The sequence below is a fragment of the Chroicocephalus ridibundus genome, chromosome 3, assembly GCF_963924245.1.
Source record: "Chroicocephalus ridibundus chromosome 3, bChrRid1.1, whole genome shotgun sequence".
In the NCBI taxonomy this organism is placed as follows: domain Eukaryota; kingdom Metazoa; phylum Chordata; class Aves; order Charadriiformes; family Laridae; genus Chroicocephalus; species Chroicocephalus ridibundus.
Window position 1 is genome coordinate 83,242,779 of NC_086286.1, and position 26,760 is coordinate 83,269,538.

Genomic DNA, 26,760 nt, shown 5'->3' on the forward strand with positions numbered 1-26,760 from the left:
GGTGATGCAGTAACACATTCCAGGATTACAATCTGGAATATACAACACTTGGGGAATGCAAGCACTTCCTGTTGTGAATTTTAAACAAAGTCTTTAGTGAAGGTGTTTGATTTGTTTCATCCTTCAAGAAAATTCTGGGGAGGTAACCTAGCTAGAGACTTTTGCTTTCTCCTTTCTTGTATATTTTTTATCATTTAAAAGCTTTGGTTTCAGGAGAGCAGCAGCAGACGCTGTCAGCACTCGGGCTATATACACCAGAGCTAGCTTTGAACTGCAGAGTACAGATCTAATTACACAGCTTGTAGCTGTGGAACCACTTCTCTCTATTCTAAATTAGTTTTTCTAACTTATTTGCATAATTTAATGCACAGAGATTTTGCCACTGAAATATAATATTCTCTGACGCAGTTAGGACAGGCTAAATTAACCCTCTTAAGACTATATTGCTCTCTTACAATGTATTTGGTAAATACTTACTATCTTCATTGGGGGAAAAACATTCAACAAGGTGCTATATGTCAGTTTTTAGCTAGGGATGGTTCTTTGCAAACATATTTGGTGGCGTACAGAGATTACAAGTAAACATTAACCTTAAGATTGGGCACCTCTAATCAGCTAATAAAGTGTTCTGTTTTTTTTAATCAGACTTGTCTGTTAGCCTCTCACTGAGAAGTTCTTTTTATTGTCAGAAATTTGTACAATCTTTTTAAATTTAAAAATTTGTTCTGGTGTTGATATGTGATGATGAAATACATAAAAGTCAATGAATTCAAGTATGCATTATTAGTTTAAAAACAGTGGCAGGTAAAGTTCATAAAGAAAATGTGGTACACATCTGAAATTTAGCTATCTTTCTGTAAGAACTGTAGAAAGGCTTCTGGGTAGAGTAGAAATTATACAATGCTGATTTCTTAGTTATTGCTTGCATAATAAGGTCTTATGTCTTTCTGAATGAATTATTGTTAATATGTGTGACATTGTCATACAATGGGAAGAAAAAGACGATACATAAAAAGTGTTACAGAGAATACTAAATGTGGTATACTTTGACCAGTGAATATTCTGAGTTTTTATGCATTGGACCTTTATTTCTTTTAGTTCATTTTGTGCAAGAGTTTCATATGTTAAAGTAGTTCTGTGTCAGGACACATCTTCATTCCAGAAGTTTAAAATTGTGTGATGGATACAATAGAGAATAACAGGAAAAGAAGAGATGGTCTGTTACCAAGGACAAAGAAACACTTCACTGAAAATTTAGATTTTTGCCTGCCTCTGACAGTTTATGTCTGGTGTTACAGAAGCTGAAGATGCTGAAGTGTGTACTAATCAGGGCTCCTAAATTTTGAGAATTATGACATAGGAAGCATTGATCTGATGATTAAGAGTATTGGCTGTTCATGGCTTCAATAGAATTGATAGGAGCTCTGCTTTGAGTTTATCAAGTCTTATGTAATAAGAACTGTGATCTCACATCTTAAGTTTTACACTCAGATAGTGAATACACTTAACCTTAGTTTCACTTGCGAGATGGGAATATGAGGAAACAATGTTGTATAAATTTTTCCTTGGTGTTAAGTAATCCTGACTTCTTGTAACGATTAACCTCACAGCAAATCCCATTATGGAATTGTTAATTCTTGAGAGTAGGCTTTGATCAGAGTATGGTAGATAAAACAAGGTAAAAACTAGATCCTGATTCATTAATTGAGTGTTGTCTGTTTCACTTACAAAATGTGTCAGGTAATGTTTCTATGTAAGAAGGAAGATTAAATACAGACTGTGTTTGTTAAAGACTGGCTTCCCAATTTAGCACCATCCTATTTTCTCCATATTTTGCATGGTAGCCTAACCAGCTCCTTCAGGTCAGGGCTGGCAATTCCAGGATTGGTGGGGTTTTTTTTGGTCATCTTCAATTCCCTGTCCAGTACCCTGGACTGTATAATTTTATTCCTGCCAAGAATTAATTTTTTCTAGAAATTTCAATTTATTTTATTTTATGGTATTATTTCTTAAGGCATTTTGGTCTTCTCTAGTGCCCTTCATAGCTGTGCTTTTAATATCTGCATTTCTTGAGCTCTTATGTATCTTACCTAGCATCTCAAGTAGATGACTGCAGGTGTACCTAGTTCTGTACAGTTATTACATTGGTAAATTTTCCATAGTGCTACATAATCTTTTTTGTCAGTTTTTTAGATTAATCCTTAAGTCTGTCATCATTTCAAATAAAATCAAGGGACTAGACCTTGAAAAAGGGTTCAGATGCTTTCGTACTAAGACAAACTGGTTATTGAGTAATGTGTTTTAAAGTATGTCAATTGGAAGAAAAGTGTTGCAAAAGTAATGCTATGTAGTCATTTTAGAAATGTTCAGTGGCCTGGATTTAGTTATACAATATACTTACATTTATATGTTTGTATAATATTCTATACCAGCTATAGTATGTAATATTATACATATAGTATGTAATTTTACATATAGTATGTAATATTATACAATAGTGCCAGCTATTACATTTTATTTTCCTACAGAAGTTCATATTACATTGAGTTTCTAATGTTTTTGTATGGCTAGTAAAAGTTAGATATGAATGTTACTGCTTTGTCCACCAGTGTACTACTTTTAGCACAGTTTCATCCCAGGAAAGAGATTGGATCACATCTGCTTTCAAGGTGAGGTAAAATTAAAGGCAGGGAAGAAACCTGAAAAATAAAAACAAATTTTCTTATAAGTCTTCCAGATAATATTTCCGTATCTTTTTGGTGTTCCTTATCATTGTTTTAGTAGGGCCAGGGCATCAAAGTGACCGTTGACTTCAGAGTGTCAGTTCCTAAAGGCTCTGCCTGATTATTGTGACTGGAACTAAGAGGAATTTTCCTCACACGGTTTCAGGAATGGGCTCTATACAAGCGTTGCAGTTGCTGTTCATTTTTATAATAATTTAAAGGATGATTCTTTAATTAAGGTCCTATTTTTCTACTGTCATCTTTTCTGTGCTCTACTTGGTGTAACTGTAGTGACTTACGGGTTTACGTGGTCTCATTTCCCAGTACAACTTCTTTACGCCCTTGTTTTTTATAATAGGTGTAGGCCACCAAACTGTTACACCTAGGTTTTTTGGGTTTTTTACTGTAGCTTGTTTAGTTTGAAGTTACTTCCTAATATGACTCTTTCTCTGTATCCTGTTTAAACAAGCCATAAAGAATTATACTCTGGTTAATTAAGAGGTTTATTGGCTATAGATGCACACTTATGTGCAGATTTGCTTGCTATTTTATTTGACTTGTTTTATTAGTTCCTTTTAAACTTTAAAAGCTTTCCTGCTTCCAGCTGCTCTTTTAGCTTTGTCTTTTTAGCCTTACAACTCCCACGCACTCCAGAAAATTCAGTCAGACCACACTTCATTTGGTCTTTGATTAGGAATTTTTAAAAGGTCAGGAGAACCAGTAAAATATTTATCAATATTATGTCAAAGCATGCAGAAATATATTAGTCTAATATGTTTGAACTTAATTAGTATTAATGGTGTGTAAACACTATTCTCAAAGTCACCATTTTAGATGTAAGATGTAGGTAGTGATCTCAAAATTAATGCAAGACTGAAATAAAATAAAAGCTAAAAGATTAAAATATAATGTAAAACCAATCAACAAATCTATTTTGTGGTTAAATCATAAAACTCCTTAGTGCATATGTGACACTGGTTTTTTTCTTCTTTTTTTTAAATTACCTGGATAAAAAAGACCGTTCCTATTTCACCTTAATGCCCAATACTGAATTTCCTCAGTTTCTTAACTTTCAGAATTTAGCTATTTGCACGAGATGATTGATTTTTCATCTATTCGGCAAAGAGTCAGATGTTAATGTGACTCCATTTAAAAAGGAAACAAATTGGTAAATTATAAAATCAAGTTGATTTTAAATATGAAGGTTTTTTTTCAATGAAACCTGTTGACACAGAGTTTATAATTGAGAATTCACTGAAGAAGACATAGTGAATCTGATAATAAAAGGAAATTGCTGGTTTGAGTATTTACAGATTTTTATTCAGGCTTTCTATAGAAAAAAATTACAAAACGGTAAATAGACAAGTTATCGTTAAACAATTAATGAAAACAGAAGAGACATACACTGTACTTTTGTTAGGTTGTGGTCCTCTTACTTTCTGAAGAAACTTTAAAAAGATTTTGCCAGTATGTTGTTTTTAAGTTAAAGAAAATTGGTATGTTGCGAACTGTGACATGTATCTTAGAATATTTGTACTCTAGATGAAAGCTAATAATTGTAGGGGTCATGGTGTTACTAAACTGATGATGGAAAGATGTTCCATCAAATAAGCTAAAACAGGTAAGGAGCAGTTGCTCCCAGTAAGCAAATAGTTATGCACACATTGTTTCTCTTTTTATTTCTTCTCTGTATTGTCACCTGCATTGATTGTTTCTAATTATAAATTTATAATTTATATAAATGCACAACTATTATGTCTACTTTTATATAAAATATGTATGTTATGCATTTATAATTAGATTATGAATTTCCAAAGTAAGAACAGAGGCAATATCTTGTTTAGTTATACCCTAACTATCACTACTTTCTTAATAGTGTTTCATTTAAAGTAATTTAATCGTACACTGCAAGTTGATACAAGGATGATGGTGCCAAAGGCCAAAATTAAACCCACGACTCTGTAATTTGACTTACCAATCTTAAAATTCAACTGAAACTACCTTAAATGAGAACTGTAAGTCCATGGTTACATTTTTAATTAAAATTAGATGGACTTGCAAAACAGTGTTTGGCATTTACTCAAGAGAGAGGCATTTAAACTTTTCCATATATGAGTTTTAAGAACACAGAAATTGTCATACCTGGTCAAAGTGAAGAGCTGTCTGACCAAGTATGTGGGGTCAATTTAACCAAACCCTCAGCAATACAAAATGCTTAGGGGGACAATATAGAGTGTTTTCCATAGTGTACCTTTCCCAGCACTGTGTGGTTAACAGACATTCAGAACCGTTATTAAACTGGAATTACGTGTATTTAATCACTTTTCCCTTTCTACACCAATTGGGGGGGCTTCATCTTAAATGTGCCTTGCAGGGAGTCTTAATTTAGTATCAGCTTAAATTGCTTCATATACCTATCTAAAGGAATAAGTATTAACATCTCATTTCTGTCCCTCAGTTCAGATACCATATGTGAAGGTAATAAGTATAATCAAGTGACAGTGGGGTTGGTTGGATGATACCCAACTGTATTTCCAAACCCTACTGCAGACTTGCATACAAGTAACTTTTGATTAGTGCTCAACAATTAGTTGATATTTTCAGGGAATTGTCCACGGTGTTTCTAAGGTATCTTACTGAGTGATAGTATGTGGTTTAAAAACCATAATCATGTCTGTTAGTTTAAAATTTGTATTCCCATATGTGTTTTGCATTTGTTGGTACTTAATTTTATTCTTCTCTTTGATTGTTCGGTGGTTTGGGACTGCAGTATCCTCCTGAGATTCTTTATAGTCAGTTTTTGTTTCAGCTGTCTCACATAGTGAAGTCGTACCATCAGGAAACTTATCACCTCACTGTTTGCTTTCCAGATCATTTAGGATGTGTGAAATAACAGAAATCTTTACATCAATGGTAATCTCCCTACTTTGTGAAAGTGAACTATTTATTGCCAACAATCATTCCCTATCTTTTAAAGACTAAAGAATTAAAAAAGAAAGACAACCTTCTCAAAAGCTCTTTGAAAACGTTAAATACAATATAGGCAGGATCACTCTTCAATTTCCCTAAAGCAACATTAGTTTTCATCAGTATGTCATGTAATAACTATTTTTTTTCATTCATATAGGGAATATTTTGTAATTAAAGTGTTTTCATTATTTGATTGAGACATTATTTAAGATTTCTCATCAACTCTGTTTCTTTCTATCTTAAGGTTATGGTGTTTGTTCATGCTAGAAATGCCACAGTACGAACTGCTATGGGTCTTCGAGAAAAAGCAAAGAACAATGGTCATATTTGTCACTTTTTGTCACCCCAAGGATCGGATTATGGACAAGCTGAAAAACAGGTAAATGAATAATTTACGTTGGTAGTCTTCACAGTCCTAGAATTGATATTTTTATGAGACAGTCCAAGGCGGAAATAGAGAAAGCATTTTTGAGCTTCTGGGAAGACATATTTTGCTCTAAAGTGACGTGTGGAATTGCTGAATTGAATAGAGGAAAGGAAGGAGTAATGGTGAAGGAAAAGTGCTGTTACTTTCAGTTTTTTAAACAAAAGCTGGTAATAGGTTGCGGTTTATGCAGCTTGAACTATTTGACAGTAGTTTTCATGTAGTCTGCAGCTCAGGAACTCCGTAAACCACCAGTTGCCACAATTCGGGAGAGTACGTCCCCTGCTTTTTGTGCTCTTTCCCTAAGCATCTGCGACTGTCCACTCTTTAAGACAGAAAACTCTCTTAAAGTCACTACAACTTAGCCTATAAATTTAACACCTTTCCAGACCCATCTGACTTCCCTCATGCATCAATTAATGGTGGGCAATCAAAAAGTAATCTATTTGGGATTCAGAAGTGGGAAAGCCATTTGAATCTCATAAGGGTTTAGCCCTTTTAATCTGATCTATTTTGAGCAGTGGCCAAGTACTTGCCATCTGAGACTGTACATTTTCATGCTTTCTAAGAGTTCTGTGTATGAATTGTATTAGTTGACCTTCCAAATTTTTTTCTAATATCTAACATACAGAAGTAACTTGGTCTGCAACAACTTCTTTTCATCTGTTCAAGCAATATGCCAGTATTTCTGATGAGAGGATATTTCCAAAACAATTCTTAATTCAGTGTTATATGTGACATTTACATTTGGTGGTATTAATTGAGGTCTAAAGATTAGATTGTCCTGTTAATATTTCTTAAAATGTTCTTTCTCTCTGCCCAGCTAAATAGCAGAACATAAAGGAGATACTTATTCATTGTAGAAAGTTTAATCTATGTATAAGATACTTTCTCTCACTGGAAAATGTGTTGATAAACTCTTAAATATTTTGGGCCTCTGAGAATTAGGAATCTTGTGAGGGTTTTAGATTCTGTGTCTGCCTTTAGTTGTAATAAATATGTTACCTTATTTTATATTTCTGAAGAGAATGTGAAGGGATTCGTTCAGATTTACTAATTATGAATGGAGCATAGATGGTAGAGTCAGTAAATTCAAATTTCTGAAATGTAGAGAAAATTCTAATTTAAAGAAGATTTTTTAAAATTGGGGTCAAGTATGTTCTTTCTGTCGATACTTCTGAGAGCTATGATAAGTATTTTTAAAACTATGGGAAGTTATAAATTCGTGTCCTTATATTTCATGAAATATAGTATTAAAAAGCCCCACTTTTTCTATTGGATGTTAATATCTGCTACATTATAAAAATAACATCAAACCTGAACCTGGAGATCCCATGTTTCTACTGTAATACTGGTAATTAATGCTGAACTTTTTCCATTAGATTTCTTAGAACAAAATCTGAAACTCTTAGTTTATTAAAAATAATATTAGGTTTTAATGCTAATACAGAAAAAAATATTTTAAGCTATTGAAAGTACCAGTGCTTATTTAGAAAGTCAAAATTATTGCAAATGAAGTTAGGAGAAGTGATGTGCTTATTTCAGCAGTGCCTATTTTGTGAGGTATCTGTCAAAGAAGTATTTGTCCAACTCACTCTATTTCAGTGAAAACTACTGCTGTATGTTTAGTTCTTCCCTTCATTGTGGGATTAAATAAATTAGAAATCATATTCTTATGTTAATGGGAACTGCAAGAATGTCACAGAGAAAACAAAAGTTCTAAACCTATTTGGAAAACAGGTTATTACTACTTGTGCTTGGATAGTGATTTAAGGTAGCATTTATAGAACAAATTAAAGAGAGTGGTAGATAAGATGGCCTATAGGTTGGTTGACTGCATATCTGAAATAACCTCTTTTTCTAAGGGCATTTATGCATCAGACTGAAATCTAAGGGACACTGAGTAAAACAGCAGATTTCCCTGCTCTTTCTTCTGTCCCCTACATCCCTACCCCAGCACACATACATTTATTATGAATCCCAGCATCTGTTCAAAATCAAATTTTGAATTGTTTGAGGATTCCAATGTTGATCTGTGTGATCTGTAGTTCCAAATGTTGATCTGTGTGAAGCATTGTAGAAAAGCTGACTTTGCTTTAGAAAATAATTACAGAGGTTTTCTAGCTTTTCTAATAAAGCAAACTGGCCTTCATTGTAATTAAAAGCAAATGAATTCTTCTCTTATATTTCATGGGAATATTTGTTCCTTTTGACTACTTTCTGCATTATTACAATAGCAAAACTGCTGCTTTTGCTATTTTGACTTGTATGTTATATGCTTTTTGACTTGTATGTTATAAAATGTAATTGGAGAAGCACGACCGGTGTTGTGAAGAAACACTTCACATCCTACAATACAGCCAGAAACTATAGTTCTCATTATACTACCTCAGAATCTTAGGAAGGTAAGCTAATAAGTAATAATAAAAATAATTGAAAGATTCCCAACAAAATTCCACTAAATTAAGTGGTTATTTTGATGCTAAATAAATTTCACTGGGAATTCCCTGAAAAATTTAAAAACTGTCACAACAAATGTGGTCATTGTATGAAAGATATGATTATTCTCCATTGGAGATGCCTGAATCTTTTATGTCAATATGATTTTTTTTAACGTAATGAGTAGACATTACAACAAGAAGTCTTTAAACATAGAATAACATGAAGCACATACCAGTGTTGTCTGCTTTTTTTTTTTCTTAAGATGTCAGTGTCTTTCACATTAAGTAATATCAGATTTGTGATACTAGTAAAGAGAGATTCTCTCTTGATTTATTTTTCAATTATGAAAAGTGCACTTGAAATCAGGGTATTTTTTTTAATGAACTCGTTGTCTGTCCCTTACGGTAGTTGTCATCTTTAGATTGTATGCTACCTGTCAAAATAACGTATTCAATCAGCTCCCTTTTCCATGAGGGAGTGAACTGTTGGTTACCAGAATTTGCCCTGGTAGGGTATCCTGGTTTTAGCCAGCCTCTTTCCTGGCTGCTCTTCAGCTTCAGCAGGAAATTCTAGTCATAGTACTGGAAAAGGCATTTTAAAGGGTGTAGTAGTCTACGCTACATCAAAAGGAAGAATCAACTGTGTTTATAGCATTTCTGACTGCTTCAGAATTTAATGTGCAATATGAATGTGTTTTGATGTGATATAATACTTACTACTTGTGGATATAGCAGGCAGATCGCATCTCTGATACAATGCATCTTATGTACCATATTGGTAAAGACAGAGAAGGAAGAGAAGGAGAGGGAGTTGTGCTCTCTGTTAGTTAGATCTTTGGCTGTGCAAAGCTCCACAGCGAAAGCAAAGATGTGCAGCTCCTGTCTGGTTCAAGATCAGAGCAGGAAGGAACAGACAAGGATGTTGTGGTTGAGGTCTGTCATGGACAACCTGTCCATGGGGAAGTAGTGGATGTGACTTACTGAGAGCTAGTGGGAGAAGTGCTGCTGCTGGCAGGCCTTCATTTTTATGGGAAATTTCAGCCATCTTCTGGGGTTTTCAGGCAACCCAGGAGATTCATAGGCTGCGTTTAGAGACAGCTTTTGAATCCAGCCAGGCCCCTCCTTGGCTTGCTGCTCAAGCAGGGAAGAACTGGAGGCAACTGTTGCCATGAATGGCAAGTTTGCTTGCAGTAATTGAGCTCAGTATTCAGAGGAAGGCTGTGATCATAAACAGCAAGAGTTAGGACGGTGGTCTTTAGGACAGCAGTCTTTGGCTTATTCAGAGAATTGCATGGTGGAATCCCTTGGGAAGTAGAAGAAGGAATCCCTTCTGTGAAGCAGAAGAATCTCTCTGCTTTTACGCTGAAGAAATGGCTTGAATAGGGAAGCGTTTATTTTCACTTTAAGCAGAGACGACTTAGTATCATGATGCGGGAAGTGGAAAAGAAATTGGGAAGAGAGAGGTAATGAAAATTAATATTTAAGTTGTAAGCTTAGCTTTAAATGCTATTAATACAAAATGTGAATAAACCATAGTCACTATATGTGTTCATTCTAAGCAAATTCCAAAGGGAATTTTGAACTCGTATGTGGGGAAACCACAAAGGAACTTGAAGCATGAAAGTGTAATGTGAGGAACTGTGGAATCTTTCCCAACAGAATTTGAGAAGTTCTTAAGAACTAGTACCTAGGAAGAGTATAAAAGATGAGGCCCAATGCAATTACAAATTAAGCTGGTGATGACTGTCTTGGAAAGCAAGACCAAGAAGTATGACTTTTAATAACAGAACAAATTCAGAACCAGGGACTGATAAGAAGGTACAGTTGTGAAGACTATAGCAATGAATGAGAGAGAATTGTGTTCTCCAGCAGAGTTCACATAATGTTCTTGTGGCCGCCCTGAGTCTAACAATGACTATCAAGAGACAGTATAATTCGTTGCATTCTTCCAGTGATCAGTACATGTGATATGCACATTTTACATTAATTCAAATTCACATTATTTTATTTCTTATGCATGTAAATATGACCTAGATCTTGGGGGAAAATGTTATTGTTGTTGTTATTATACAAACTATATGCTTCAGTGTACTTCAGGGCTTCTTCATTGACCCACATAAATAAACTAGTAATAGCAATAAAAATAGAGTGAAGGCCTAGTCATACTGAAGTCTGTGGCAAAACATCACCAATAACTTTTCCCTGTATAATTCTATTTGTCCTCTTTCAGGATGCATTCAACAAACACAGTTAAATTATTTTATTTTTACTTACCAGAAAAAGTAGGTATTTCGTTGGTTCTGTCTCTGCTACCTGATAAATGTTATCTACAAATAGAGTTTTGAAGATATAAAGGAAATCTAATAGTTGTTCTCTGTTCATAGGAAACTTGTTGCTGTTTAAAATAAAAATGCACATCGTGTATTGAAATGATTATGTTACAGCATATACTTTGAGGCGTATTTTAATTTATATACGGTTATCACAATAAGGATACTAATCCAATAAGATATATAGTCTGCCAAGGCAGCAACTCTGCATAAGCAATCATCAATAATCATAAAATGAGTAATATGCTAGCAACATTTTGCTGAGCAATTAAGGCTAACATATTAAGACTTATGAGTACACGAAAGATTTCAGTGATTACAGCATGTAGGGGATTGTTATTAAAACAATTACTGTTCAGTCTAAATTTTCTTTCTTAGCAGTAAATATTTCTAATAGAAGTGACTATAACAGCAGTAATCATAGGATGGGTTAGGTTGAAAGGGACCTTAAAGATCATCTAGTTCCAACCGCCCTGCCCTGGGCAGGGACACCTCCCACTAGACCAGGCTGCTCAAAGCCCCATCCAGCCTGGCCTTGAACACTTCCAGGGGTGGGGCATCCACAGCTTCCCTGGGCAACCTGTTCCAGTGCCTCACCACCCTCATAGTGAAAAATTTCTTCCCAATATCTAATCTAAATCTCCCCTCTTTCAGTTTAAAGCCATTACCCCTCATCCTGTCACTAGATGCCCTTGTAAAAAGTCCCTCCCCATCTCTCCTGTAGGCCCCCTTTAGGTACTGGAAAGCTGCTATAAGGTCTCCTCGGAGCCTTCTCTTCTCCAGGCTGAACAAACCCAACTCTCTCAGCCTGTCCTCATAGGAGAGGTGCTACAGCGCTCTGAGCATCTTTGTGGCCGTCCTCTGGACCCGCTCCAACAGGTCCATGTCCTTCTTGTGCTGTAACGTATGTGCATCTTACGAAAGAGTTTAATAATCATGTGTTTTGTCATAGGAACTTTCTGCACTAAGATTTGTAAAGATTTCAAAGTGTAACCGATAAAGACACAAGGCACAGTGACGTCAAGCTGTGTGTAATGAGATTTTTTTTTTCCCTTAACTTTCTGCTTCCCCTCCCATAAACCCATCCTGGAATTAAACACCTGAGGCTGGAACAGCACTATATGAAGCATGTGCAATACACATCTACATTTAGGTAACCTGAAACTGTAGGATTTTTCTCCTTCACTGGTAGTTCTAATACTGGGGAAATTTACTGGCTAAGGTAAGAACTCTAGTACCACATAGCTCTACAGATAGGGCCTACATATATAGGTGTAAGTGACTGTCACCAGGAATTATAGCTGTTCAGTTTTCTGCCATTAAAACTGTCAGAAAAAAACATTGTTATTCTAGCCCAAGTGTGGTTCTGAATTGAACGAGTGAGAGTGGTAGAAACACTGCAGAGACTCACTAATGGATTCATAGTTTTTGTGGACAAGAAGGACCAGCTGTTGTGAAATGTTAATAATGTGATGTAGAGAATTGAGCAAGGCCTGAGTTTCTGTTTGAGCTCCAGCAATGATTTCTAACCTGTATATAGCCTTGATATGTGTCATTCTTTATGTCTGAATTGGCCTGCCTACTGCTCTAGACCTAGGATTCACTAAATTATTTTCAGTGTGAAAGTTCTTATTCATTTAAATAATAGCAAATTGTTATTAGGGGTAGGTCGAGCTACTCAGTAAGTGTCTTAATGGCAAATTTATGGTTGCCATGAAAATATACTGGCAAGAGCATTGATAAATATTCTTCCATAGGTGTTTGCTGTTCAGAGAGACTACTACTCTAGACAGACTTTGTCTGACCTGGCACAACAGTTCTTATGCCTTATACTATAAATCATATACATCTTATGCAATAAGTTGAGTATCAGCATGATGAAACACATGACTTGTAAGAGCTTTTCAGGGTTCTTTTTAAAATCCATCCTCAAAACACGACCTAGGTTGTTTGTTCCCAGATATCTCAAAGTTCAACCCGTAGGTGAGCCAAATGGCACTGTGGAACTGACCTGTCTTTGCAAGCATTTACTGTTCCTTCTGAGTGCTTTTGATTTCCAAACTGTGCCTTTAATCAGCATGATTGCATTTTAAATTTCTGATCACCAGCACAAGTATGAAATATCCATGGGCCAAATTTGATCTCTGAAGAACCTCATTAGACATTCTGTCAAGTCAAAGTTTCTGTGTACAATTAATTTCTTTGATCATTATTGCCTAATTTTAATCTCCTTAATAAGTGAAATTCATTTTATATAGTACTGAATTCCCAGTGCCAGACCATATAAATGGAATTTCTGACAGAAGTCTAACTGTATTATATCAATGCTATGTGATGCAGAATGATTAATTTAAGCTTCATAATGATAATATCATGTTTATCTGACAAGAGCTATCTTGTATAAAAGGGTGTTTATTGGCCCAGTTCCCAAAATATCAGACTGCAGGCCATTCAGTCTTGCCGTTTCATCTGACATGAAATTTAGCAATACCTGGCAGAGAATAATCTTGATAATGTAATACAATCCTTATTTTGTATTCTGTATACAGTGTTCACTGTAATGGATGAAGAAGGTGTTCAGAAATATCTGAAATCCCATCTATGACTTAAAAGAATGAGTAATACCCAAATCATGCATGTTCTAGTCTAGACACAGCAAGCGTAAGTGAAGGCTACTTGAACACACAGGAGGAACTGAAAAATAGAATAGTTAAAAGCATTGGATTCTTTGCTGTCCTTTAAAATTTGAAAGCAATTTTGCTAATCCTCTTAATTATCTGTCAAATGTTTTTAAATTATTAGAAATTAATTTTTAGAGAGCATTCATCAAATATTTGATGTGTAATCATTTGTTTGACATTTAATTATTTCAGAGCAAATCCCCATTTTATTTTTGTTTTACTAATAACATATCTAATATTTGATATGCCATTAAAAAAACTATAAAAATAAAATGAGGATATGTATTCAAATACATTAGGCTATATTAAATGTCAAACATATATTGAAGTTCCCTATTTGTTTTATAATTACTATATTTTTTTACATTTGAAAAATATTTGCTAATTATCTCTCAGAGAATGGAATGAAGCTCTTTATATTTCTTTCATGGGATATTTTATTCAGTAGTCCTGCTTAAAGGTCAGAGACAAAATTCATGAGGTGATGTGGTCCTAACAGTTGATGGCTTAAAGAAAAATGTGTTCTGTATAGAATGATCCTATTGTTTTAATGAATCCTGAGCTGTGGAATTTAGTATTAAGAGGGATGTAGATGGACATTTAGGTCTTGGAGAGGCCTATTTATGGAGAAATATATTGTGAACAATATATAAAAATCTTGCCTTCGGGTATTTTTAGTAGTATTCCTATATATTAGGGTTAACTTAAGCATTAACTATTGTGAACTGAAATAAAAAATTGACAGAAACAGTAAATGGTTTCTTTTTGCTTTTACTTTTCCTGACCTTTAGAAAGGAAAAACATTGGAAGCTTGATGTATATTTGTTGTTATGAAGGTTACTTTTTTGTGTCACTCTAGAAATAGTATTTGCACAGCTTTAGATTTGTAGTTCTGTTTTCTATTTGTAGTTCTGTGTACTCCTGTGCATTGTATACAGTCTACTGGAATTTTCTAGTGTTTTTATTATGAATTAGAATGTATAAAATGTATGGCATAGATTGAATTCCGTTTTCGACTATCTTTCTGAAAATCAATCTCTGATCCCAGGATTTAGTATTTGTTGGCTTGTCTCTCAAGCTCTGATAGTTACAGCTCTGAGGGAACAAGTAACAGTCTTCTATCTTGTGAAAAATAAAATGGACTTTTTTTCCCCCTAACCTATGGGCTTGCTCGTATATTCTGTTTTATCTATCATGAGCTTCAACTTGATACGCAACAATGCTTAGTTTTATCCTGTTTATCATTGGAAAGCTGCCTCATGAATATTTATTCCACTTCCAGAAGTTGTACTGTGTTAGTAATGGGACTCCTAGAAGCAAAATGGGTTAGCAAACCTTTTTCGAGAATGATCTCTGAATTTGCAAGTACAGCTGACAGGGGTGCTGACGTGCTGACGTTTTTGTTCAAGGAACTACAAAAAGGTGTTTTATGCTTTTGTACGCAACTTCTCAGCAATTTCAGAGTTATTCAAGTTAAAATCAGTAATGGAATTTATCACTGTAAATGTAAGATTTAATGCCATTTCAAACTAATCCTCCATGGAAATGCTCTGATAAACTGTAGGATAATGTGTTGCCTATAGCATCCCCTTTCATTGTTGACAGAATTTCCTATTAATACTAAATGTGCTTAGTAAGATCATTTGAAATTGTTGTCATATTTATAATATGATTAAGCTTCTCTCCTTGAATCAAGTCTATCACAGCCTCCTGCAAGGTAGTGCATCATTTGCGTTCAGTAAATTCAGATCTTACGGTAAATCATTTTTTAAAATGTCTTCTTTATTTGTGCTTGTAAATATAGAAACTGAAATTCAAAGTTGCATTGTTTAAAATAATGTTTTTAATTGTTAGTTTAATTCTAAGATATTTTTTATGTCTTTGATTAAAATACACTGAAACGTCCTTCTCTCTGGGATGTGGGAACAATGTTAGGCTAATAGAGGTTCCTTGATGTCAGACTGTGACACTACATACTGTATTGAGTAACTCTAACAAGTTATTTGGTTGATTCTGCAGTCACAGATGTTTACACAGTCAGTAGCAGTATATGTGTATTTTTTTCCTTTAAAATAGGCATAAATATTGGTATTACTGTAAAACTAACTCATTTCAAAATAAATAAGTGAATGTATTAAAAGTATAATATATTTAACCATTTTCCTATGCATTCTTAGCTATTTCTTACATCAGAATTTGTGATCTTGTCTCTCCTGAAGTTTTAACCTCATTTCACCTACAGAGAAAAAGCCATGCAACATTCTTTTTTCCTTTGTGAAAATATCCTTCAGCTAGCTGCTAGAGTGTTTTAAAATGTAATCCAGGTCAAAAAAGAAAAAAAAATTATTGTGTCTTTTCACAGTAGTTATTAATTGATAGCTTCCCTGGCTAAGATGATTTCAACTGGAAATCTCATTGTTACATAAAGTATATATGGAAATCAAATAGCTATCCTAATAATAAAGAAACGCATTTCAAAAGAGAACTTCAAAGCTGTTTGGGAGGGAAAAACAAAACCAAGAAAAACTCAGTATGATTGTTTTCATATTCACAAGCTTGGGAAACAGGACTACATTCTTTCCACTTTAGTAACACAGCCTTCTACCCACTTTTCATTTTTGCCAGGGTTTGCTTTCACCCTAGCTAATGAAGTTCAGGTATATATTAAAAATACGTAAGATTTCTTGAGAGGATTAAAGCTCCCTTTTCTTCATGTTTTCTTCTGTCATTTGACAGATTCAAAGGCTGGCAATATCTGGTCACTGTGAACACTCCAGCAAGAAGAAATTATAAGATTAATATTAAAGTCAGCATTGGTGCTTTCTGCCTTGGCCCCTCTTCAGCCCTCCCTCAAAGACCTTGGTTGGCTCAGCTGTTTTCAGCTGTTTTAAATCCCTAGGGATTGTTCCAGGCAAGAAATTTAAAAAAAAAAATGCTTAATTTACTAATGACCTCTAGATTACAGGGGTCGTTCCTTTTCCAAGATGTGCCAGTTAGCTCTTGGCTGCAATGTGTAATCTTGTGTGATGTGTTCACAGTGAGAAAGTAGACAATAATCATATTTTTCAGGCACCTTTTCTTTACCACATTGGCAAATGGTTCTGGTCACATGCAATTTAAGTAGCTTAGTGTAGAAACCGTATGCTGACTAGAAAATAGTATTTAAAGTATTCTACTTAGGAATTCATTTGTCATGAAATAGTGTAGCCACAGTAGTTATTAGTAATGAAGAGCAATGATTGAAAATTTAGTAAGAATTTGTGGTTTTTCTGTTTTGTGCACTGACAGTGAATGTTGCTTGTTGATCAGTTGTACGTTGTATTTCAAAGTAGTTACATTATTCTCAAACAGACTTGATACTGTTCAGTGATTGGCATTCTGTTAGAAACTATATTTGATTTCTTTCACAGGAACAAAACAGTAAATTTTATGAGGTCCAGTGAATTGTATTCGCTTTTTGTTTTTTCTCTGGCATCATAGTTGACATATAAAGGATCAGTGCAAAAGTGTCAAAGTACTATTCTTTGGGGTTGTAAATGAAGGAGATAATGGAGAGGGGTTTTTTTGAGGTTGGTCATTGCTTTAGAGATGCAGGCCATCACAGAACACCCTTTGTAGTTGCCTTTCCTGAAATTGCCAGCATCCTGGTCTGTATCAGGAACAGTGGGGTAATTAGTACTAGGGAAGTGATCATCCCCCTGTACGCAGCACTGGTGGGGCCCCACCTTGAGTACTGTGTCCAGTTTTGGGGCCCTCACCACAAAAAAGACATGGAAGTGCTGGAGCGGGTCCAGAGGAGGGCAATGAAGCTGGTGAGGGGTCTGGAGAATAAGTCGTATGAGGAGCAGCTGAGGGAGCTGGGCTTGTTTAATCTGGAGAAAAGGAAGCTGAGGGGAGACCTTATCACTCTCTACAACTATCTGAAAGAGGTGGGGGTCGGTCTCTTCTTTGCCAAGTAACAGGTGATGGGATAAGAGGAAATGGCCTCAAGTTGCTCCAGGGGAGGTATAGACTGGATATTAGGAAAAATTTTTACTCTGAAAGTGTTACTAAGCATTGGAACAGGCTGCCCAGGGAAGAGGTTGAGGCACCATCCCTGGAGGTATTTAAAAGACGGGTAGACACAGTGCTTAGAGATATGGTTTAGTGATGGTTTTTGTCAGAGTTAGGCTGATGGTTGACTAGATGATCTGAAAGGTCCATTCCAACCTAGGTGATTCTATGGTTCTATGAAATAAAATTTGGAACAAAACCTGTAGTTCATAGTTATCCTGTAGAATAAATCTAAATCTATGTGCTTTCTTCTGGGGTTGCTTGAGTTTTTCTGTTTTCCTTGAGAGTTTCTTTTGCTCCCTGAGGATTCATGTGAATTGATTTATCTATTTAAAATGTGAAACAATAAGTGTATAGGATATCTTTAGACTGTGGGGTTTTTTTAAATTGAAGCTTTTGACCTGTCATAATTGAAAAATGCATGTTCATAAACACCTAATTTATAGGAAACACCACTGCAATATGACTATCTATCTCACACTGTCTCTTTAGAAACATGATTAGAATAAGCGCAATTAAACAAATACACCTGTTGCATGAAATATTCTATTCACTTACCTATTGATAGATTTCCTCCTGTTGAACCCAGACTGTGGCAAACATTAGATTTTTTTTTTCCCAAGGTACATTTAGATGCTTAATTCAGTTTTTCATTTAGAAAACATTTTCTTAACAGATGGAGAAAAATATTAAGTTTCACTTCCATTTGTATTCTTAATTTCATTTATTTTCAAAATAAGATAGCTTTCCAAGTACAGTTTATGTTTTTTATGGTTTGATGGAATGGATGCTCACTGTTTCAGTTGTTGTCCACTTTACACTTCCAACTCCCCCAAATACCATAATTTAGGCAAATTTTCTTGGGGTTTTTAACTATTCCTTTCATTTATTTGCACAATACGTACAGTAGATCAAAACTGGACAGAAGCATTTTTGCACTGAAGTTTGCAACGACATCTAGTTTAAATGAATTGTGAAATAATGAGGACGAGTGCACACTTTTAAGAATTTTAAATAAAAGAGCAATTAGGAGCAACCATTAAGAGTGAGTGAATTGAATTTGATCCACAGTCTGTTAATACCACATACTGAGAGCTGGAGGTGCTTTGGAGAAAACAAAATAGGTTAAAAACTAATTAAGCATATTTTCAGAAAGTTTCCCAGAGAACTGCCAAATATTTATTGCCATACATTTCTTTTTTAGGTTTAAGTTGTGTTATGTGTATAGTCAGTCTCTGGTTTTTAGCATATCCTCTCTCTGTTTTATATTATCAACACTTCTCCATGGTAGGAGGCCAGAAGATATGGAAGCCTTGATATCTCCATTTAGTTTTATCTTCTGGTGGTTTTGAATTAATCTTAAGCTCCTTTGAACTGGAATTTCAAAAGTCAACAAAGATTCAGAAGAATCCCTGCTTATTGGAAATAATTTTCCTGGAAAAAAGCATTATATTGTATAAAATCACAAACAGCTATGCTTTAGGATTTACAGATACCATTGCATAATCACAGTAAAATTGTAATTTTGCCTAAATTTTACTAATCTCTTATGAACACCATAATTATTTCAGAAACCTCTTTTTGTTGCTAGCAGATTGTTACATCAAGAACACCAGAGATTGATTACAGAAGATTTCCAGGAACATAAAAATCTAAAAAACTCCACTGCTGGGATTTTGAATGAGCACCATGTAAATATGTATTTGGATACATCTTTGCAGATGGACCATGTTAGTAATTTTTAGCTCATTTGACCAAAAGACAGAACTCGAACTCAAAGTTGTGTATTATGCTAGTGGGAACTGAGAGAGTATCGTGTTTTTGTCAAGGTTAGAGTATACAAGAACTGTGCATGAACTATAATGAAAACTGATAGGTAACAAAAAAGGAGGTTACTCTTTATTGTGGAATGATAATAAAATTGCTAAAAAAATGGGAGGCAGATTTGGAAATATATGGCTTGTGAGAAGCTGCTGCAAGAGTGCAGATAGGAACACAGCAGTATTAGGAGACTTGTGAATTTCAACGCTTACGTACGAATTCTTTGAAAATGTTCACCATCCCACCAAACAGACCGTCTTTGGACAATATCAGTACAAGCAGATAAAGAATTAATTTTCATCAATAAAGCTAAAAAACGGAAAATGGGTAAGCTTCTGGAACTTTAAATTTTATTTACATAAAATTACAAGAAAATTGTTATGCTTTTGGTAGAACAAGGTCTGAAACTAATTCATTTTTAGTACTCAAATGAGATATACTGAAAAACACTGACACTGGAGTAAGTATTTTCCTAGGATATTTCCTTCCTATCAAATACTAACTTTACTTAATAGGTCAACCAACTTGACTAAGAATCACACAGAATCACAGAATGGTTTGGGTTGGATGGGTTCTTCAAGATCATCTAGTTCCAACCCCCCTGCCCTGGGCAGGGACACCTCCCACTAGACCAGGCTGCTCAAAGCCCCATCCAGCCTGGCCTTGAACACCTCCAGGGATGGGGCATTGACAACTTCCCTGGGCAACCTGTTCCAGTGCCTCACTACCCTTACAGTAAAGAATTTTTTCCTGATATCCAATCTAAATCTACCCTCTTTCAGTTTGAGGCCATTACCCCATGTCCTATTGTAACACTCCCTGATAAAGAGTCCCTCCCCATCCTTCCTTTAGGCCCCCTGTAGGGACTGGAAGGCTGTTATAAGGTCTCCCTGGAGTCTTCTCTTCTCCAGGCTGAACAACCCCAACTCTCTCAGCCTGTCCTCATAGCAGAGGTGCTCCAGCCCTCTGAGCATCTTCGTGGCCCTCCGCTGGACCTGTTCCAACAGGGCCATGTCCTTTCTGTGCTGAGGATTCCAGAGCTGGATGCAATACTCCAGATGGGGTCTCATGAGAGCGGAGTAGAGGGGCAGAATCACCTCCCTCGATCTACTGGCCACCCTTCTTTTAATGCAGCCCAGGATACGATTGGCTTTCTGGATTGCAAGTGCACATTGCCTGCTCATGTTGAGCTTCTCATCCACCAGCACCCCCAAGTCCTTCTCCTCAGGGCTGCTCTCAAGCCATTCTCTGCCCAACCTGTAGTTGTGCCTGGGATTGCCATGACCCAGGTGCAGGACCTTGCAAGATTTGGTTTATGATCTCCTGTATGGCTATTATGTTGACAGCTGCTGTGGAACCAGCAGACTCTGTTTCTTCTCCAAGCAAGAGTCATATATAATATATGCACTAAATATTTTAAGAAATTCTAAAAACCCAGAAGTGCCATGTCCTAGTTATTTACCATACTCCAAATGGAAAAGCCATTTCAGATTAATACTGTCAACACTTCTAATGCGTTCTCTAGAATGGGATATTAGGAGAATATTAAGAACCAGGGTGATATTTCTAGAACATTTGGACACCAAATGTGTGGGATGAATTGGAAAGCATTTCAAGCAGTGGTTTTATTCAGCTTCAGACTTTTGTTGGGTAAAATCATTCCTAACCTGAAAGGAAAATTAGAAAAACAACAATAGACAAGCAGGACAGATCCTGTTTTGACATATTTGCAGATGATGTGCATATGGCCTGAAAACTTTTCCAACAAATTTACACAAGACTTTCGGATTTGAAAGTTTTTTGGCTTAGAATTTATATTTCTTGGTATAGTTCACATTTAAAACAGTTCTAATTAGACAAGTAAAACTTTTCAGCATCATCCTGTCTTTGCGGAAGAATATTTTGTTCTTTTGATAATCAATAATAGTTAGGAGATCTTAGCAAAGATTTTGTATATTTTTTTTTTTTTTAAGTCAAAACTAGTGGAGCGTAAATTGTGATTACTTTTATAGATTATATGTATTATATATTAAAACCAATATGTGATTATAAGCATTATGATATCTTGGTTTTTCTATGTTGATATCAACAATTACTTAATCAACCATTGGTCCATTTTAATTCTAATTAAATATATAGTTCTTTGTTGCCTTTTTAATAAAGAATGGTCTCAGCATATAGTGGAGTTGTCATGTTTCTGACGGTGCTTGCGCAGCCAGGGTACCCCATTCCTTTATCCTGCCCAGTACCTGCCCAGTACCTCGTGAGTAAGTTTCTCACATTTATGTATTGTGCCCCTTGCAATAGAAATCAAAATGCAAATATATCTTTTGTGTATCCCACCTTCAGATATCTGATCTGCCCAGCCATTTAAAAATGTCTAATGAAACATATTTGAAGCTTTACTGAAAATATTTATCTGTACATAAGTTTTGCTATATTGTGATGGTTTATCACCTTTGTAAGAAAACTACATACGTGATTTCAAAAGTTTGCAAATTCTATGGTGAATCTTTTCAGTGACAGAAGGCAGAAATTGAGAAAATATGAATTGCTGAGATGGATGTGAACATAGGCCAGCAACTTCCCTAATTACTGATGAAACTTAAGCAAAGGTTCTAAAAAAAAAAATTAGCCAATTGGCCATGTTTCCCAATAGATACAAGAGGACTAAGACCAAAATTAAGTTTGTGTAGGTAAAGATAAATAAAAACATTTATAGTCAGTTCATTTTTCCTAACAATCAAAAAATATCTTCAGATAAGAAAAATAAATGGGGTTGTTGTATAACTGTGTAACATACTAGTTGTTACCTGGGGAAAAATATTATGTGCACAACTGCCGATTGCTAGAACTCAGCAAGACCTGAGATGGTCTACCCTGCACACCAACAAAGTACTTGTGACCAAAAGAGTTTGCAGCATCTTGGTTCTTTGAGAGGTAACATTTACTGGCTGCCACTCAGTTTTCACTGGCAAATTCAACCTCCACTTCATAAGTCCTACGCATCAACCGTGAAAGCTTCAGGGTTTCTGATGTGTTTTTCTTTTGCATTAAAGGGTTTTTTTTCCAAATAAGGACTTGTAAGAGCTTTTCTTTTCAATAATGACCTTGAGTAGCATTTTTGAAGAAGTCATGTTGATTTCTGCCAGCTGCTATGGGGATCATATTTCTATGTCATTTTCTATAGGTGATGCTGTACGATTCATTTTGATTATGAGTATTAACACTGTGAGGTGAAATTTGAATTTGCCATGTGCAAAACTGTCATTATTTCTGTGCTTAAATTTATGATCTCAAGTTTAGCAATTGATGTGCTAAGGTTTCTTCTCTACCTTCTTTTTTTCTTTTTAAGGTAGATAAAAACTGCAGGAAGCTAGTTCGACATTGGCTTATAAATTTGGAAGTGCTAAAATTGAGAACTGTTGTCAAAATGCTAAAAACCTAGTAGTGCGTGGCAAACCCTTAGGCTCTAGAATTTAGAGTACCAAAAGCTTTTCAAAAGCCTTTCTAGACTCTTTGTAATAGTAATAAAAGCAGTTAGCTCAAGAATCAAAGGCCATTGCATCAAAGATGAAAAATACTGCACATTTCCTGTTTGTGAGGGTGTGTCTGGCTTTGATATACATGAATTTTGTAATAAAATGTAGAATTCCAGTGCAAAGTCTTTGATTCTAGAGATCACTTTTTCCAAGTATTGTGCTATGTCTGTTTATCAAGGACAACAACCAGAAATCTGAAGAGAGATGGAAACCTTTAAGCATCGCATTGCCATGTTTTCATTTAAACTGTAGTATTGCTGAATAATTAAACATAGTCCTAGTTGGTTTGCAATTGAAGCATCTCATTGAAAAGCCTATTTGAAGCTAATGGGAAAGAAACTCTTGGCTTTGGAGTAAGCCCTAAGGACACAACTTAATACAGCACAAAATAGTGTTTCATAGAGAAAACACAGCATAGTGTTTAACTTTTTGCAGATGTGGATTTTCCGCAAGCTTCTGGAACTGAAAGCAGTAAGCAACTGTGAATTTGGCACAGTGATTCGTGGGTTAAAAACACTCATAGATTCACCAGTATTACTTATAATTCTTTTATGGTCCCTTACACTCAGAAATTATTTTCTGGGCTCTTGATTCAATAGTTATAAGGTAGTAAAAAATGTGTTTGTACTGCAGCATAGCATGGAAAACATATTTGGTTTCTTGCTCCATGGGTCTGTAATTTCAATACAGCTGTAATAGTTATTTTCAGGTATTCTTGTAGATTTTGTTCCTGTGAGGAAGAATATTCCTTGAATTAACCACCAAGATCTCTGATCTAAGGAATATATCCAAGATGATGGTTGTAAGAGACTTCAGTCCTTTCTGTTCTTTCAGAGTACTATACAGGTCTACAATTTGTTGGTTCAGAACCAAGTAATAATTCTTTATTGGTTTGACAATCACAGCCCTATGCGTTATTTTTTTCCAACACGGTCCAGTTTCTTCAAATTTCAGATTTCCACACTTGTGGGAAAATTAAACATTAAATGAAAACAGATATTTCTGAAACTGTAATAACTACAGAAACAGGTGGAAGGTTGCCAACAAAACCCACAACTAATAAGAAACTTGTAAAGGGAAAAATAAAATGGTAATTAAAAACATAAATAACATAGCTAGAGCATATTGGAAAAAACCCTAGGTGTATAAGATGCTATCCACATGCATATTCCTATTTTATGTAAAGTGTCATACAGTTCTCATCTTGAAACAAAACTAGTACTGGGAAATAGTTAAAAACTAAATCAAAAAACAGTAAATAAATAATTTCAGTTAGGTATATATGAATTACAACTATTAAAAGGGCTCAGATTTTGGGGGGAATGTGTGACTACAGCAAAATGATGCTGTTACAGAGAGTCTGGAAATCTCTCATTGGAATTCCTCATATAAGGGTTCATGATGTTGAGGAACAAAGTAAATTTAAAATATCTCCAAAGTATTTTTCTAGTGTGGAAATGAATGTTTCTAAAATAAGGGAGGTGAAACATTACTTAATTTTAAGAAAACAAAGCTAATCGAGATTCTTTTTTATTTTGGTTTCAGATTTTATGGTTTTCAATGCTGAGTATTGAGAGCCACCTTGTGGCCATACTTTTTAATGCACGTGTATGTTGCTGATTTTATGGTAGCTGAAAGACACTTGTTCACTGTTTCAATTGAGAGCATTCTGACCACTGGGAATTAAAAATAAATACATAAATACGTTCTATTTCCAGGCATCTAACCTGAAGTGCAACTCTCTGCTTGACCTGAGAGATGGGTCCTTTACATTCATATGAAATTTCCAAGATATTTTTTCTTATTTCCTTGTTGCTTCCTTTCCTTTTCTCTTCTTGTGTACTTTAATGGATGATAGTATAATCATAGAATCACAGAATCGCCCGGGTTGGAATGGACCTTTCAGATCATCTAGTCCAACCATCAGCCTAACTCTGACAAAAACCATCACTAAACCATATCTCTAAGCACTGTGTCTACCCGTCTTTTAAATACCTCCAGGGATGGTGCCTCAACTGCTTCCCTGGGCAGCTTGTTCCAATGCTTAGTAACACTTTCAGAGTAAAAATTTTTCCTAATATCCAGTCTATACCTCCCCTGGAGCAACCTGAGGCCATTTCTTCTTGTCCTATCACCTGTTACTTGGCAAAGAAGAGACCGACCTCCACCTCTCTACACCCTCCTTTCAGATAGTTGTAGAGAGTGATAAGGTCTCCCCTCAGCTTCCTTTTCTCCAGATTAAACAAGCCCAGCTCCCTCAGCTGCTCCTCATAGGACTTATTCTCCAGACCCCTCACCAGCTTCATTGCCCTTCTCTGGACCCGCTCCAGCACTTCCATGTCTTTTTTGTGGTGAGGGCCCCAAAACTGGACACAGTACTCAAGGTGGGGCCTCATCAGTGCTGCGTACAGGGGGATGATCACTTCCCTAGTCCTACTTACCACACACTTCCTGATACAGGCAGGATGCTGTTGGCCTTCTTGGACACCTGGGTAAGAAGGCCAAGATAGATAAGTAAGAAGGTACACAAGATAGATAATTTACATGTGTAGTAAGTATAACGTATAATGTACTTGTATAGTGTATGTGTACAAAGTACGTGTATAGTAATGTACATTCACTGTTGCTAAAATACACAAATTCTTGAACAGTGCATGTTTTAGGAACTAACAAAATTTGACATTTTTAAGCATTTGTTTTTCTATGTTAGTAATTTTTATGATTACTGGAATAACAGTATATAGTAAATAGAAAAATTTAGTTTGTATTTCCTTTTATGAAATATATGTATGAAATTAGTTTCAGGCATCAGAACTGGGATTATTTGGAGTAAACGCATGAGGACGAATTGATTACTCCTGAGCACAGCTTCGCAAAATAGCTTTATGAATTTGTGTCTTTTTCTGGTGGAGAGACATATCAGTATTTATTGGGATTATAAAGGGGCAGATGTAAATAAATACAGGAAGTCATCAGTTAAATAGCAATCTAGATTTTCCAGAATTCAGTTTTCTGTTCTGTAATATAACATATATGCTGTGTGTAAAGGTGGAGGTTGAAGCAGTACCAGTACTCTACCAAGCATTTTCTTTTGGGATTTTGAGGGGTTAAGGGTGGGATTCCCCATGAAGTTTATACCTACTTCTGATATTAGTGGAAACCTCTTTTCCTCTATGGCTGAGTTTGTACTGAGGGCTCTTGGACAACTTCAGGGTTTCACAGGTAACTCATTCCATCAAACACAAAACTCTTGAATTTTACTCTCAAACTAAAAATTAAAACAATATCTGTAGAAATTTGCACCGATAAGAAAAAAAATCACTTAACATCTACTATTCTTTTTCTTGTTAGGAGAAACTTGAGATTAACTGGGCATTTAATACCATTCTTTGTCTGACAACAACTGTTTGGGAACATTTCAGTTATAGTATGTTCTTATCAAATTTGTCACATTGGGGAAAACTGTTTCTTGTCATACTTTTAAGTAACACTATGACCTGTACTGAGTGTGGTGATGACACATTCTGTGAATGTATTGCATAATTTTGTCCATGGCAAAGAAAGGGCTATGAGAATGTAGTATTTTATGGGAAGGTGCATAATTATATTTGGAGTTTCTAACAAGTACAAAATGAATTTACAATAAATAATGCCTCCTGATTAAGTTGCCATTGTCACCAATGGAGAGGATGTAATGCCTCCATTCCTGTTTTTACTGTAATGTTCTTTAGTTCTGTTATGTTCAGGCATTTAAAGCCTTTAAAATCTGATTAAT

General features: G+C 35.3%; 1 protein-coding gene across 4 annotated transcripts in view; it reads left to right on the forward strand.

Moving 5' to 3' along the window:
• Positions 1-26,760, forward strand: part of ASCC3 (activating signal cointegrator 1 complex subunit 3) — a 276,124-nt gene that overhangs the window by 130,619 nt on the left and 118,745 nt on the right. For all 4 annotated transcript variants that reach the window (XM_063329884.1, XM_063329883.1, XM_063329882.1 and 1 more), the window contains one exon: positions 5,938-6,072. In XM_063329884.1, coding sequence (XP_063185954.1) covers positions 5,938-6,072 — 135 coding nt within the window. The remainder of the gene's footprint in view (positions 1-5,937; positions 6,073-26,760) is intronic.